The sequence below is a fragment of the Pyxicephalus adspersus genome, chromosome 1, assembly GCF_032062135.1.
Source record: "Pyxicephalus adspersus chromosome 1, UCB_Pads_2.0, whole genome shotgun sequence".
NCBI lineage: Eukaryota > Metazoa > Chordata > Amphibia > Anura > Pyxicephalidae > Pyxicephalus > Pyxicephalus adspersus.
In genome coordinates this window covers 167,003,515-167,019,476 of record NC_092858.1, presented here as the reverse complement: position 1 = coordinate 167,019,476, position 15,962 = coordinate 167,003,515, and the positions used below count along the sequence as shown (strand labels likewise).

At 41.0% G+C, this 15,962-nt stretch overlaps 1 protein-coding gene across 1 annotated transcript in view; it reads left to right on the top strand.

Moving 5' to 3' along the window:
* The window catches only part of KCNJ6 (potassium inwardly rectifying channel subfamily J member 6), a 118,003-nt gene that overhangs the window by 91,498 nt on the left and 10,543 nt on the right, over positions 1-15,962 (top strand). Inside the window, exon 2 of the mRNA XM_072398294.1 lies at positions 1,035-1,955. Coding sequence (XP_072254395.1) covers positions 1,067-1,955 — 889 coding nt within the window. The 5' untranslated portion in view covers positions 1,035-1,066. The remainder of the gene's footprint in view (positions 1-1,034; positions 1,956-15,962) is intronic.

Below are 15,962 nucleotides of genomic sequence, written 5' to 3'. Positions count from 1 at the left end.
TGCTGTAATGGGGATTTACAGAGTGCATATTGGTTTGCATGACAAATCTATATACATACATTTCTGCAAATCAACCCAGTGTAAAATAACATTGTTGTTCCCTGTCTATTTATTAACCATGCTGCTTAGCAAAAAAGTATCTCACAATTTCATATTAAACTATTTTTTACAAAAATTGTCATGGACACACATAGATTTTGGTCATTCATAAATTAAAGTGGTGTTCCAGATTGTTCTCATTATTCTAGATCAGCTTTTTTCAAACTTTTTAACATGAGGGAATCCTTGAAATAACTTTCAGGTCTTAGGGAACCTCTGCTAAAATTACTTATTCCACAGGTCACAGTATATTAGTGTTGTGGTCAGTGGGAAGAATTTCTCTTACATTGGCAGCCGTTGGGAGGAATGTCACCCTTAGCGATATCCAGAAAGATCATTGGTGTCACCTAAACTGACCTGACAATCACAATTTGTTCAAGGAACCCCAGCAACCTTTGGAGAAACCCTTGGGAATCTTGGTTGAGAAACACTTTTCTAGATAGACATGGGGAGAGTTAGAAATTATATAGAAGGTTTATTGCTATCCGTGTCCCACTTGGGGGATTTTAACTCCTTTTCTTCTGTGGAGATAAGATATGAATGAAAATCACCCCCATTTGAGGGAAATGCCCACTTATCAGCTAACATCTGTCATTAGAGCATGTGTCACCATTGGAATACGTCTCCTCTCCTGGTCCAGTGACCTACATAGTTGAGATTTTTTTTTTTAGACAAGACAAGATTTAAGAGTTAATCCTCCCATTGGGAATAAAATCAGTAATAAAAATTCAACAACACCTTTAAATCTTCTATAACATTAACAATATTGACAGCTGTCACCAGAACAGGAGGTATCTTCCAATAAGGGGATGTCTATAAAAGTTGGTAATTGTTTCTTATACAGATTGTTTAGGCAAAAATGTAATTCAGTTTGGATCTTCGTGTACCTTATAATTTTTAACTTTGTTTTATCTCTTTCTCTCTAATGTTGTCAGCTTCCCAGCCTCATCAACGCCCCTGAGCCCTGATGGAGCAAGACGTGGAAAGCCCCATCTCTATACGGCAACCAAAGCTCCCAAAACAAGCCCGGGAGGACCTCATCAAACAGAAATGCACAAAAAAGAAGATCCAGAGGTATGTTCGAAAGGATGGCAAGTGCAATGTTCATCACGGGAATGTCAGAGAGACTTACCGCTATCTGAGTGATATCTTCACTACCTTGGTAGACCTTAAATGGAGGTTCAACTTGCTAATATTCGTCATGGTTTACACAGTGACTTGGTTATTTTTTGGAATGATATGGTGGCTTATAGCATATATTCGGGGAGATCTGGACCATTTACATGACAAAAACTGGAGCCCCTGTGTGGATAATCTCAACGGGTTTGTTTCAGCTTTTTTATTTTCCATAGAGACAGAGACAACCATTGGGTATGGATACCGGGTCATCACAGACAAGTGTCCTGAAGGCATTATTCTACTGTTAGTTCAGTCCGTTTTAGGTTCCATTGTAAATGCTTTTATGGTGGGCTGCATGTTTGTTAAAATTTCCCAACCCAAGAAGAGGGCTGAGACTTTGGTCTTTTCAACCAATGCCGTCATCTCCATGAGGGATGGAAAACTGTGTCTGATGTTCCGGGTCGGAGATCTCAGGAACTCACATATTGTAGAGGCATCCATACGGGCTAAGCTGATCAAATCCAAACAAACCAAGGAAGGTGAATTTATACCGTTGAACCAAACAGACATCAATGTTGGGTACGATACCGGGGATGATCGCCTGTTCTTGGTTTCGCCGCTAATTATAAGCCATGAAATCAACCAACACAGCCCATTCTGGGAGATATCAAAAGCTCAGTTACCAAAAGAAGACCTGGAGATTGTGGTCATTCTAGAAGGAATGGTAGAAGCTACAGGTAATCCATATTACAGAATTATTTTTACTTGTTTTCTTTCTGTTCCTTTTGCCAAATTATCTTCTCAAAGTGGAACCAAGCCTTTCCTTTTGTCTGCCAAGCATGGTGCCAGCTTAGCCTCTGTTAAGCTCTGAAGTTGACATTGTGCCATTCAACCAGACCAGCTGTGATACCAGCGGACTGGGGCCATGAAGTTTGAGAGCTAACAAAAGCACATAGGCCACTATGGCGACTTATCTATGGAGGCAAGCCTTAAATGTGGCATACACTATGCATGTGATAGTAGCCAGAATGTAAGTGAAGCCACATTAGAATGCAATGGGCTCAATAGATAAAACAGGGAATCACATGGTGGGAATCAATTACTGCCAATGAAACACACTGACCTGGAAGATTCCCACAAGGGAATGTCTGATTCTCTGCGTTATAAATAGAGCCTAATATTATATATAGGAACCTGGGGTTGACTTGACGTCAGGCTTTTGCACTCCTTACATCAGAATTTGGAAACTAGGGAAGGAGAAGACGCAAGGGAATCAGTTGTCCAGCAGTTCTCATTTGCAATGAATGCTCTGATAGGAGGGGGAAGCAGAATGACAGAGAGATGGGGATACTAGTCTGATGCTTCTCTATTCCCTGTCCAGGTACAGACTGAGGAAGGGACAAGACCCGTATGTAACTGCAGCAGCAAACAGGTCTACTAACCTGCCAGACATGGATAGGCAGAAATACATATCATTTACCAGAATAGCTTTCTTTTATTTATAGCTATTGAACTGGAGTTCAGCTTCAAAGATCTGGGAACATGGGTTAAAATACCACCTAACTATATAAAATTAAGATGTTGCTGATACAAACTGCTCTCCAAAAGCTTCTGAGAACTGCCGTGGCCGAAATATTGCACCATAAGCATTACTTCTTCAAAGCCAAATAATGGTGTCTTGATCTTGCAAACGGAGACCCAGCAAAGATTAAAGTGTACGAGCTAGAAGCTGAGCATACCTGCACAAAATGGAAATGCTTCACAGATCCCAAGCATTCCTAAGTGATTATAACCACTGTAAGGGCCATTCCTATGTTGTCATAATGGCACAATATTTACCACTTTAACAAGTATTGTTAAAAAGAATGAAGACAATCCTGCTGAATATGCTGATATTAGGCACTATGTGCCCTTAAATTATGTAAGACTAATTCGAAGCTTCCATTTCTCAAACTTTAAATGCAAATCAGTGGATTGCAGTAAAAGTTCACTTGCAAAACGCAAAGTTCATGGGGAAAAAATAAGCTAGTTTTTAAGAGTGCTGAGGGTTTTAAATGGCTGTGGAAGGTTGAAGAATTTCATTGTAGCGATTCAGCTCCTCACTAGAGAGAATAAAATAATCAGTGAATTAAAAAAGTAATACACAGGGACAGCACACACATAATGATCATATTAAAAAAAACACAAAAAAACTAAATAAAATAACCTAAAGCTTAGTTAGGACGACTGCAGAGGTTGAGGTGTGGTTACCACAAGAACAACACATTGCACTGCAGGTAAAACCTTTGCACACATTTGCACTTGCGGTGTGGTTCTGCCAAAGCTAGCAAAAGTGACTTGCTGCTTTCCGGAACTGTGCCACGGTCTACTTCAGCCATGTGCAAATATTTAGCAATCTGGTTTCTCTTGGTAAGGTATACTGCGTAAGAACATTCTTCCCCCAGACATGAAGATCATTGGTAGTTAGCCCATTTGGTAAAGGTCAGCTTTTATTGACCTTTTCAACATGGAGGAACTCTAGAAATAACTTTCAGTTCTTCAGGGAACCCCTGCTATACTTACTATATCCACAGCTCACAGTACATTAGTGTTTAATTCCTCTTACATTGCTGGCCCATGGGAAGAATGTCACCCTTACAGATATCCAAAAAGATCATTGGTGCCAAGTAAACTGACCTGAGAGGCACAAATTGTTTATTGCTCAAAGAACCTCCAACAGCCTCTGGAGGAACCCTAGGGTTCCATGGGATAGGTTGAATTCACGTGACATCACCAAAGGGCCGCAAACAATAGACAGTAACTCAACAGTAACAGTAAATGCAACTCAGAAAGCTGTCACTTGATGCAATGTACTATAGGAGTCATAAGTGATTGTGCACAATCATAGACATAGACAACCATTAAAAAACAATGCTGTCACATTTGTGCAGCCCTCTTACAAATTAAAAAAGAAAAATATGGGGATATAATATGAAGCTGTCAAATCTCCAATAAAGATAGGGCCATCCACTTGCTCCCAATATCCATATAAATAGTAAAAACTAGCCAAAAACCGGCTTTAAATACCCACTGGAGCAGTTTTGTGGATAATTTATTATTTCCAAATTATGGAGATAATCAAGGAAAAGCAATGGGAAAAAAAATGTTCAATAGTGCCAAATAAATAAACAAACCATTACCTACGAGAAGTCAGTTTAAAGAATATTTTTTAATGGTTTGAGCAGAAACCAAATTAGATCACAAACTGCAGGGGCCCAACGACTGCACAGTAAGTGCTAAAGGGGCGCAGGTTGGGCACCAAAGTTGTCAATGAATAAAGTGCAGTAATTTGTTGCTAAACCCCACTTTTCATAAATATCTTCCATATGAAAAGAAGCTCATTTGGCTCCACTTTTTGCTCTTATGTTCCTTTAAAACATCCTAAGCTTCAGCCGCAGTAGGAGATCAAATAGAGCCCGATTTTAAAGCAACTGGTAAAAACATGCTTCTCTATTAATATTTAATTCCCTTTGATTAATCTAGGCTAAACCCTCAAGCACTTTTGTGTATTTACTCTGGATGTTAAAATAACATATTTTCAGCCCGTATGCTTTTTTCCTAATAATTTATGTATATTCAAGAGGTAGGCATACGCATGATCCATTTATTAAAGTGTCGGGGCCCAAAAATACTGCAAGTCCGTGTTGTTTCATAGAAACTAAATGGATCTGAACGCTAGAAACCTTTGACGTGGTTGGAGAATTCCGAAACAGAAACTGTCTAAGATTGGTTTTCCTTCAGTGACCTGAATAAATTTTGGATTTTTGACATTACCTATCCAATTGTCTGAAATTAAAAAGAAGTTTTGGTTATGTTGAAGTAATTTTTGGTATTTAATATGGTTAGGTCAAAATAATTAAAACACTTTCAAATTAGGCACAAAGGAAAATGTCCGGCTGCACACAATGAATCTGTGTCAAGCTCAAAGTCCCAGGTGAACCAAGGTGATCACAGACCAAGCACCCTCGGATGCAATTTTGCCCCCCGTAGGGCTAAATCCACCAACAATGCAGGGAGGGGTCTGCAGGGTACTATGCATTACTTCCTGTAAACATCACAGAACCCTTCTTCAGGACTATTTGCAGGAGCCCTCAGTCCCGATGTAAGCACTGGGCTGGCTTCTCGGGGTAGTTATGCAAATATCAAGTGTTTTGATAGGGATGCCAATCTGGGGGAATAGGTGTTCCTGGCCAGGCTGCATTTGCATGAGAATGGCCCCTAGGTAATGCCCATAGATAATGCTGACCCTCCATAGAAATTAAATCCAGTGAATGACGGACAGGCTTTGATGGAAAGGGATGGATGATACTGGACGTCCTCGAGCCAGGAAATAAGATGGGCTCTATGTGACTTGCTGCAGCTGCTAAGCCATGAAAGAGAAGCTCACAGTGTGCAGTGAAATCAAAGTAGGCAATTTTAGCCCATGGGAGAAGCTGTGTAAGACTGAAGAGGAGGTTGGAGGTCGGATTTATTCTTGACCGCCTACCTTAAGGACCCATTAATACCTGTCCATACAGTGTGTTACAGTGCACTGCTTTTCCATTATAGTGCTTTTTCAGCTTGTTCAAATGAACGGGTTACCTTGACACAATGCACAATAATATGCCACATAACAAAATAACATTAACAAAATACGTAAGAGAGGACTGGTCTAATTGCCCTCTATGGGTATTCAAAGCCAGAAACTCATCCTCATGCCATTTTGTGTGACTTTTCATCACTCCAACTTCCTATGAAGTTGTAACATGAAAGATATGTTGAGGTCCAGCCAGGATGACACATTTATAGAGACAGCAGAGTTTTATCAACAACATTTGTTATATACAGAATCACCAGGTAAAAATAAAGGCAAAATAGCTTGAAAAAAATTGCATAAATTCCAACCTAGGGCCCGCTTGCTGCAAGAGTTCTAGCTAGAGAGCGTGTTTGTGCCATATATATATATATATATATATATGTGTGTGTGTGTGTGTGTGTGTGTGAATATAGACTGCAGACCTGACTTCTACAGCTTCCCAAAGCTCCAACCTTACTAGGTTTGGCAATGAATTGCCATCATGACAAATGGGGTCCCTGAACTGCTGCACATGCACCAACTCCCTTCCATGGACAATGTGATCCTAAACCTTTTTTGTAGGGCAAAGGGGGCTTACAATCCTGTCCCTGATTTGGAAGTGTTGTCCCTCTTTTTGCCCTCTATCTCTCTTACCTTCTCAAATGTCCCTTTTTTGGGTGAATATATACACCTGTATATAAAATGTATTATTTAACTATTAAAAAAGTGTTCCTTTGCACTGTTACATGCAAGTTGTGCATGTAGACAGGGCAGTTTTAGAGTTGGGCAAACTGGGCAATTGCCCAATGGTTCCACCTACTCCTGGGCTTCTATTGACTGAATATCTGGAATTTTGTGCATTTTGGCCCTCCAGTTCCTATTTGCTAAGAGCAATTTTGTCTTAAGTCATCAATGCATCATCAGTGCGGGTATCCTTGTAAGTCAACCATCATCAACCAAAACCACAACGTCTCTTTGGCGTGGACCTTTTTTAAAGATGCTTTGAATACCACGTATGATACTATCCCCTACAACACAATGAGGAACATGTTGTGAAATACGAGTCCCAGCATAGCCTGCCAAGATTGCAGGGACTGTTAGCTTCACAACTGTCAGCTTTGGCTGTGCCTGTCCCTGCTCTAGAAATAGCATATTTATATAGCAGATTTGCAGATTTATGACTGCGAGATTCAGTTCTAGGTTAAAAAATCTGAAGGCATAAATTGGACTTCTTCCAAAGCTAAGCGGTTTAAATTGTCATTTTATGTCTTGAAGAGACAGCTCGTTGCAAGGGAAGCTTTGCCGCTGTCATCCACCACCTAGTGCCCTCGGCTAGTACTGCAGGCATTTATGATCATTTTATTAAAATATATTATATAAAAAATGTTAAACAAGGTCACCGCTGAAGGAGGCATACATACTGTGAAATAAACAGGCACATACATACAAAAATGCCTTTTTTTCACCAGATGCTAACTACGTTCCTACGGAGGTTTACTCAGATGATTTATAATATTAATTTTATGTATAATAAACTTTTTAAAGCACCAACATATGACACAGCACTGTACAATAGGGGTTGCAAATTAAATACAGATACAAACAACACAGGAGGAGGAGAGGACTCTGCCCAAATGAGCTTACAATCCAAAGCCGCATACACACATGCAATTCTTGTCGTTGGAAAGGATCTTTCACGATCCTTTCCAACGATAAGAACCGCACGATGCATGAATGAGTGCTGTACATACAGCACCGTTCTGCTCTATGGAGAGGAGAGGGGGAGAGTGACGGAGCGGCACCCCGCTGCACGCTCTCCCCCTTCCCTTGCAATAGGATCGCGCGTCGTTCATCCTTCGTGGATCCGCCAGGACGGATCCACAGATGATGAACGATGCGGGCTGTACACATGCCAGATTTTCGCCCGATATCCGGCCAAAGCCGATTATCGGGCGAGAAAAATTTGATGTGTGTACGTAGCTTAAGAGGTGGAGAGAATAGAACAGGAGGCAAGATAAATGGTGGACAATTGGTGATCAGTTATAATAGTGGTCCCCAGCTCTTTAGGCACCATGGACCAGTTTCATGCAGGCAAATTGTTTCCACGGGAAAGGGAAGGCTCTGCCCTCTCCCCCATTATTTTGTTTAGTCAGTAATGCAAGCCTGCTTTCATAAATGACTGAACAGATCCTTTCCTACCACAGAGAAGACTGCAGCCAACAAGGACCCAGTTCCGCACAGCCCACATCCCAGTACTGGTCCAAATCCTAGTAATTTGACCCCTTGTTTAAAAAAAAAACAGGTAAATGACTGGTAGGCAGGTTTAAAAAGGTGGATTGTAAGGGTTTAAAATGTATAGAAAGGAGCAAGCCGAAAAGGAAAAGGAATAGATTTCAAGTGAGTTGGGGTAACTCAAGACCCTGCCCAGAAAAGTATGCTATCTAAGAGGTAGGGGAAGTATCACACAATAGGAGGGGGATATGAAATGGTGGGAAGTAGTGAGGGTTTAAGAGACAGAAAAAGAGAGTTAGGCAAGTTTGAACAGGACGAGGAAGACCATTCAAGAGAGTCGGGACAGCTCTAGAAAGGTCTTGTATCCGTGTGATGAGGTTATGAGTGAGGAAGTCATTAGTACGTCATTGGAGAAGCGAGGAGAGCAGCTAGGGGAATATTCAGGTCAGAAAGTTAAGTGGGACAAGAGCTGTGGAGGGATTTGAAGGCAAAGCACAGGAGATGAATTTGATTCTAAGGTGAAATGGAAGCCGATGAAGAGAACTACAAAGAGATGCAGCAGAAGAGGAGCGGTGGGAAGGATGGATGAGTCTGGTTGCAGCATTCATAATAGATTGTAGAGGAGAGAGTCGGGTTAGTGGAATACCAGAGAGGAGGCGGTTACTGTAGTCCAGACAAGAGATGATAAGAGCGTTTACAAGGAGTTTGGTGGTCTCTGGGGACAGGTAGGGGGGGATTTTGGAGATGTTACACAGGTGAATGTGGCAGGACGTGGAATTGTTCTGAATATGGGGGGTAAAGATCTGCCAGGACGGTCGTTCGTTTCAAGCATGATTCCTCGTTCATCTGTGTCGTTGGCCAGTCATTGTTCACTTTTTGTTAACAATTATCGGACGATGAGTCGTTAATCGTTCGTTTCCAATGATAATAATTGCACGTGTGTACGTAGCCTAAATAAGGCCAAACTGTCCTGCTTTGTATATTGTTTTGTGTGGAACATTTCACATTTTTAATGTCATGGCTTGACTTTGCGACCAAATGTCCCAGTCTGGCTTGCAACAGATGTGATATGAATGGCTGGTAAATAATTTAGTATTTATCAAATAATTTACATTACAAATTATTCATGGGCAGAAACAAACATGGGATATAATATATTTAAATCTATGGGTTTTTACTATTACAGGTAGAAGTCAATTTTGAAAAGAGTTGATAGCAGTGTGTTGTAATGATGATCCCTCTATATTAATGAGTGGCAGACTGTAGGTGGCCCATGCACAAAAATACTGTTTGGACCCCTTTTAGTTCTTTTCTGATACAGAAGTTTTGCCACCCAAAGAAGTTCAGCACCTCCATGTTCGCCTCTCCTGTTCTCCTCCATGTTTTAGGGAGCAATTCTGTTCGATCAAAACCATCATCTACAAGGCAACAGCCCAGGTCCTGATGAAAGTCCAGGAGTAGCAGCTACAACCTTCATTCTTCTGCATAGATACGTGCTGTCTGTTACTCTACAAGGAAGGATGCACTTGTAGGGAGTTGATGTTTTATGTCCCTGTGCCAGTACCAATAGTGCAAAAATGGCTCAACTTTTCTGTGCATATTGCAATTGTTATCAATGTCAATAGAAGAAATGAAGATGGGAAAAAGTTGATACATCAGCCAAGGTCCCATTCTACTTTCAATCAATTATTGTTCTTGATAGCCAACCAGCCTATCGCTGTGCCCCAGGTTGAATCGAGGAAGGTGTGCTAACTTTCCCAGCTAACTTTTCCCAGCATATGAATAATAAAAAGTTTGTTCGTCTGGGGTATGATTGTCCAAACTATTACAAAATACCAGTAATATAACGTGTCATGTGTCTTGTTACTTAAAGCAGGAATAGGTATGCTGAATGACAGCCTACTTGATGAATATACTGTACACAGATGCAATATACTAAGGTACAATGCAGTGAACTGAGGGTCAGGAGTATGTAACATGCATTGTGCAAGGATCAGAAACATATAATTGTGCCTGAACTCTGTACACAAGAACCAGAAGTATATACACTGTAGTAAGGAACAACACTTATGATTCATTCCATCAACGTTATCTATGGCACAGCGGTATCAGGCATGGGTCTGCTGCCACTGCCCATGGGCCAAGCAAATGTAATTGGCAAGCTGAGTTCTGCACCTTGAATGGCAAATAAGATGTTTAGGTATGGAGTATTACTTACCTTAACCCTTAGTCTTGCCTCAGCTGGTCTGCCTTTCTTCTCCATAGTGCTGGCATGTGGGTAGAACCTATTTTACATTAGGACAGCTGTCCTGCATTGAACATGATGACAAGAGGGGTGGCACAACTAATCAGAAGCTGACAAGAAGAAATAGTTTTTGTAGGACCCATTACCAGAACCTGTGGGGGGGGGAGCTGTCTGAGGGTTTAGCTGCAGTGTGGACTTCTGTTCTAATCTCTGATGTTCTGCAGGCTAATACAGCGTTTTCATAAGCATTGCTTTCCACCAAACCCTACTAGGAAAAAATGATTTCCTTCTGATCACTCACCCATAGATTCCAGACATGTATGGGTTATGATTGCCCAATGGACTGTTTTTTGTATCTCATCTGAGGGTCTGTGCAGCTATTATAGATTTCCTGTTGGCCTCTATATAAATCTTGAACAGGTCAATGAGGTTTTTTTTGGCATTCTTTTTCTGGTGTCTCATATTCGTTATAGCTTGTGACTAATAAACTTTACACCAAAATCCCCGTAAAGTTTTTCTACTTGTGCTGCTGAATGTCGGTCTGCTAAGAAATGATACCTTGTAGTCCATTGGGAAACCAACATTTCTAGAAGCACAGATCTTCCAAGTCTACCACAGCTCTCCATAGTTTCTCCTGCCAACTTTCATGTCACAACTTTTTCATATAATTCATAAGGATGTCAGTGGAGAACTGCATGGAGACCCCCAAAGATCAAGGAGTTACTAACAAAAGTGTCAATTTCCCAACAGTTCACTGAGTGGGCAGTATCAGTCTGTATACAGTTAGACTTTTTCTTGGAAACTTCACTTTAGTGACAGGACCACTTTTACAGGGCTCCACAGGAGTTGTTTGAAGCTTGGGATATTTTTAAGCCCCATTCAGCTTTTCTGGAAGTTATCCAAAACATACTGCGATAGATTCTATTCCTTACAATGCTGTTCAATTTATTAGGTTCTTTATCTGAAAAGTCTTCTAAAAATCGGTGTATTTATTCTGAGGTCATGTGACACTTTAATTGCACCCAGGTGTGCTCCATTCAAATAATCATGTGACTTGATGGCATTTTGCCTAAGGTAGGGCAATGCATTGTGCAGTATATGTGTCTATGGTAAGGTGAGGGAGGGGAATATGGGACAGTGTTAATTACAATTTCAGTTGTCCTTTAAGTTTTCTGTTACCGGTTTGCAGTAATCTGGATTTTCTACAATATCAGCAGCTGAATGTCCTACAACTGCTCTTGAGGCGTGTGCTGTGTATGTTTTTGAGCTCAATGCGGAATATATTACATGTGAACAGCTGCTGGGCCGCCAATGTTTATTTTATGAAGAGGTAATTTCATCTGTGCAGAGTGAGACCCAGGAGCCATTGTCTGAATGCCAGTTGCAGACACGGGACAAATTATTCAGGTGCATTCATGGCATGCCACAAACAAGTACTGCGCTACTTCTATTGTATGAGAGAGGCCTAAGCAGCAGCTGGTGCAGATATCGAGCTTTACATATTTAAAGGAAGACTTTAGTATAGTAGTAGTTTATAGATCTTATAAACCAAAATCTTATGCTCACATCCACACTCTCCCACCATATCCAAGCTCTACAGCTCGTTCTTAGCCACACAATTCCTGCTGCAAAAATCTCTTGGCCTGGCAGCTTATAACGAGCAGAGCTGAGTGTATGTGAGAAAATGGTGCAGTCGTACTAGGTGGGTACAGGCAGCCGAAGGGAGCCACAACAAGGAGGCTGAAGAGCCGCATGCGGCTCCGGAGCCGCAGGTTGCAGACCCCTGGTCTATAACAGTGTTTCTCAACCAGAGGGACTTTTGGGTACCTCCAGAGATTGCGGGGGGTTCCTTGAGCAATGAGCAGTTTATGCCTCTCAGGTCAGTTTAGGTGACACCAATCTGGCTATCTGTACAGGTAACAACCTTCCCGATGGCCAACAATGTAAGAGACATTCTTCCCAGTGACCACCATGCTAATGTACTGTAAGTTGTAGATACAGTAATTATAGATGGGGTTCCCCAAGACCTGAAAGCTTTTTTCAAGGGATCCCCATATTAAAAAGTTCAAGAAACACTGCTCTATAAAATAGAGATGTGGGGTTAAAGCAGGAACTAAACCCGTTTGCTTGCCATTGGGTCCAGGGCGCTGCCATCTTCCTTCTCTTTTTTCTCTTCTCGATGATCTTTGGCCCAGTTCGGGATCACTCTATCCTGAGGCAGATCTGAACCTAAGGGATAAGTTTTCTTCTGAACTTCTTCATCTGAGCTCCTAGAAACCTCTGGAGGAACCCTAGAGTTGAGAAACAATGGACAGTACCCTGAAACATTCACTGGCGGGACGTTAGAATAGGTGGAAGATGCCGGATTTGGGATACGATTTGCTTATAGGTAGGAAGTGCAGGGTGCATGGAGTGCAGGAGTGTACAAGTGCATTTTCCTTCTCTTCTTTCTCATCTAGATGATCTTTGGGCCACTTTGATCTGATGATCTTGGCCATACCAACATGGTGTGACTCCTGCAAAGACGAATGGGAGTTTATTCAGCAAGCTAGGATTGCCACATTTCCCTGGCTAACAAAGCTGAAGCGCAGCTCAGCTTTGACTCCAAAAACCCAGAGCGATTAGGCAGGTAAGATGTATTATTGCATAAGGGACATCACCTGCCTGATCATACAAACCTAAATTTGAAACAATGTAAATCGGCACAGACGAGAGCACAGAAAGTTCAGCTTTTGTGATTTCTGAAAAAATCAAAAGGAGTTTTTTTAACTTATGAAACAGCTATAACAAAACATTTTTAATGAGAAAAATAAAATTGGGGCCAAGTACAAGGATGAAAAACATCAGCTGTCTTCCGAGTGTCATATCAATACATGGTACATGCTTTATCCATGTCACCATAAGGATCGTACATATTTGTCTTCCATATACAGCATTGGTTGTGGCTTTAATCCAGGACCATCACATAGTCCCGAGCTTGTCTCTTCCTACAACGATGGCCTTGGCACGCTGCCTGAGTACTGTAGAGTCTCCATCTGTACAAGCTAATGGGAGGAACATGACCGAGTCCGCCAGCCAAAAATCCTGACAAGAAGGCATTATTAAACGGACAGAAAATCGTGATCTGTTCTTGTACAGAACATGAAACAATGGCTAGATGGGATTTTCGGGAAAGAATAAAACAGCCTGCAGAACACAGAATCCATTTATAGTAGCCACATGGCATTCCAGTATTAGCATCACCATATTATCACCGCCGTGTTATCAATTTACAAATACCGGAATTCTTTCTTTAAAAAAAACACTCATGATTTCAAACATTAGATACACACATTGGATTTTTTGGGGGGCTTTTATACTAACATTTTGATGAGAATATATACCACTGTTATCTATTTGCAGGTAGTCACTGCTCTGCTTTTACTTAACCAGTTCTATCTATTTATGTTATTTGGAGTAGTTTGGTTTATTTTGTGTTGTTTGTCATTATATGTGTACTTACATGTTTTATTCTATTTTTATCTAAGCTAATTATTTGTGTGCACTTTGTAATATTCTGCATCAGAAAGAATTGGCAGATCTGATTTTCTTTGTGTTGTGGTGCCATGCCAAAATGGGTTGCCTATTGCAATGCACACTAGCTTTTATTGGGCTTTAAATAATAAAGAATTAGAGATAATAGGAGACAGGGAAAGAAACATAAAAATGAAAGCAGAACAAGAGCAAATGGTCCATCCAGTCTGTCCCTTTTTTTACTTATTTTTTTGGAAATTGTATTGTTTTTGTGTTACCACTTTTGAGTATAGATCAATGTTTGCCCTGGGAATGTTTAAATTCACTTTTAGGTTACTTTCAGACATGCTATCTGAAACCGTTAGTTGCGTTTAGTTGCGGTTAGTTGCTCCTGGGTGCATAGCAAATTGTCTCTGCTTCCTACGTCAACCAACCCAGGCGCGAGATCGGGAGACGTAGATTGGAAAAAAACTTGCTGATCTCACTGCGCATGCATGAGAATGGCAAATGCTTCTCTTATCACGAAAAGGCTCCTTCTGCGCATGCCTGAGATGCTCGGACATGCGCAGAAGGAGCACTCAAGAGCCTCACGGGATGCGTGACGTAGGTATCGTGGGAGGCTTTGCGCTCCCATTTATTCTCAATCGCCTAGGCAATCGAGAAGTAGGGGGTGGTGCTGAACCCTTTTTTTTAAATTATTATTATTATTATCAAACAGGATTTATATAGTGCGAAAAATTTACGCAGCCCTGTGCATTAAATAGGGGTAGAAAATCATAGACAGCTACAGACATTGACACAGGAGGAGAAGAGGACCCTGCCCTGAAGAGCTTATAATTTAGGTTGAATGGGCACAGTTGAGAGCACAGTTGAGAGCACAGTTGGGGCAATGAGCCTTATCATTGAGTGACTCCCTACTGCTGCTAGAAGTCTGATCCAACCGTCAACGGCCAAATATTATTCTTTTAAAACAATTAAATAAAATCACTCATTGACGTAATAAAAATAATAATTTCTGAAAGAATCATTAAACTTTTACCAAGTGGAACCAACCTTAATTATTAAAAAAACTGCAATCAGGCTCAAAGTTTATTGCAAAAGGTACAGGCAATTCCTCATTGGAAAATAAAATAAACTTACCTGCCCAATCTCAATTTTTTAATTACATTCACCCCGTCTATCACCTAAACCAGTCAACTTTGGCCATATTGATTGGCCAGGCCATGATGATGTAATTCCCGTGCATGTATGCATTCACACAGGAGTTCATTCATCCCCAGCAGCCAGAGGTATGCCAGGATACTTTTCACATCTTTAATAAAATACCTGTACCTGTCTGATAGCAATTTACACTCATCTGCCCTTGCTCCGTCATGGGTACCGCCATCTTTACTCTTTTTTGGGGTTCCAGACTTTTGGCCATCTTCATTGGAATGACTTAATGCCCATGAATTTGCACGGGAGTTTATTCATCCCCAGCAGCCAGGGGTATGCTGGGTTACCTCTCCCTTCTGCAATACAAAACTTGTCTGCTCACAAACTTATTTTTAGGTTTAGCTCTGCTTTACAAAATGAGATCAGTATGTGCTGTTCATGACAGCCAATCATATTCTCCCTTATATTGTTCAATCTTTTAACCAGATGTGTGGTCTCTGCAAATTTTTTTTCTTCCGATAAATCAGCGCATTCATTTATAAGACCTCGGTATAAAAGCTCAAAGTAAATATTGAGTAAACAAGCAGAGGACTTTGGTAATTTGGCGCCTCCAGAAAAGGCATGTGAGTGAATTTGGAGCCGCAGGGCAAACTTCAAGCCGCCAGCGGTCACTTGTAACACAAACACCGCTCGCATCTCCCGGGAGCGGCAAGACGCTGCTTTCCCCCCTGCGGCTACTGGAACGCTCTGACTCACAGCAGCACAAATAAAAATCACCTCTGACATACATTTCACCGAGTCTTATGAATTATACAGAGCTTTTACGAAAAGGTGAAAACAACACTTTAACAGCTTTTGATGTAGTGCCCAAATTCACACATTTTTTTTACCTGTAACCTATTTACTTGCATTTGCTTTTTTCTTTCTATTTAAAGGGACCCTGGCATGATTTTTTTAAATTGGAAATTAGAAGCTTCCTGCAAAGCAAATGTTTTATGCTTACCT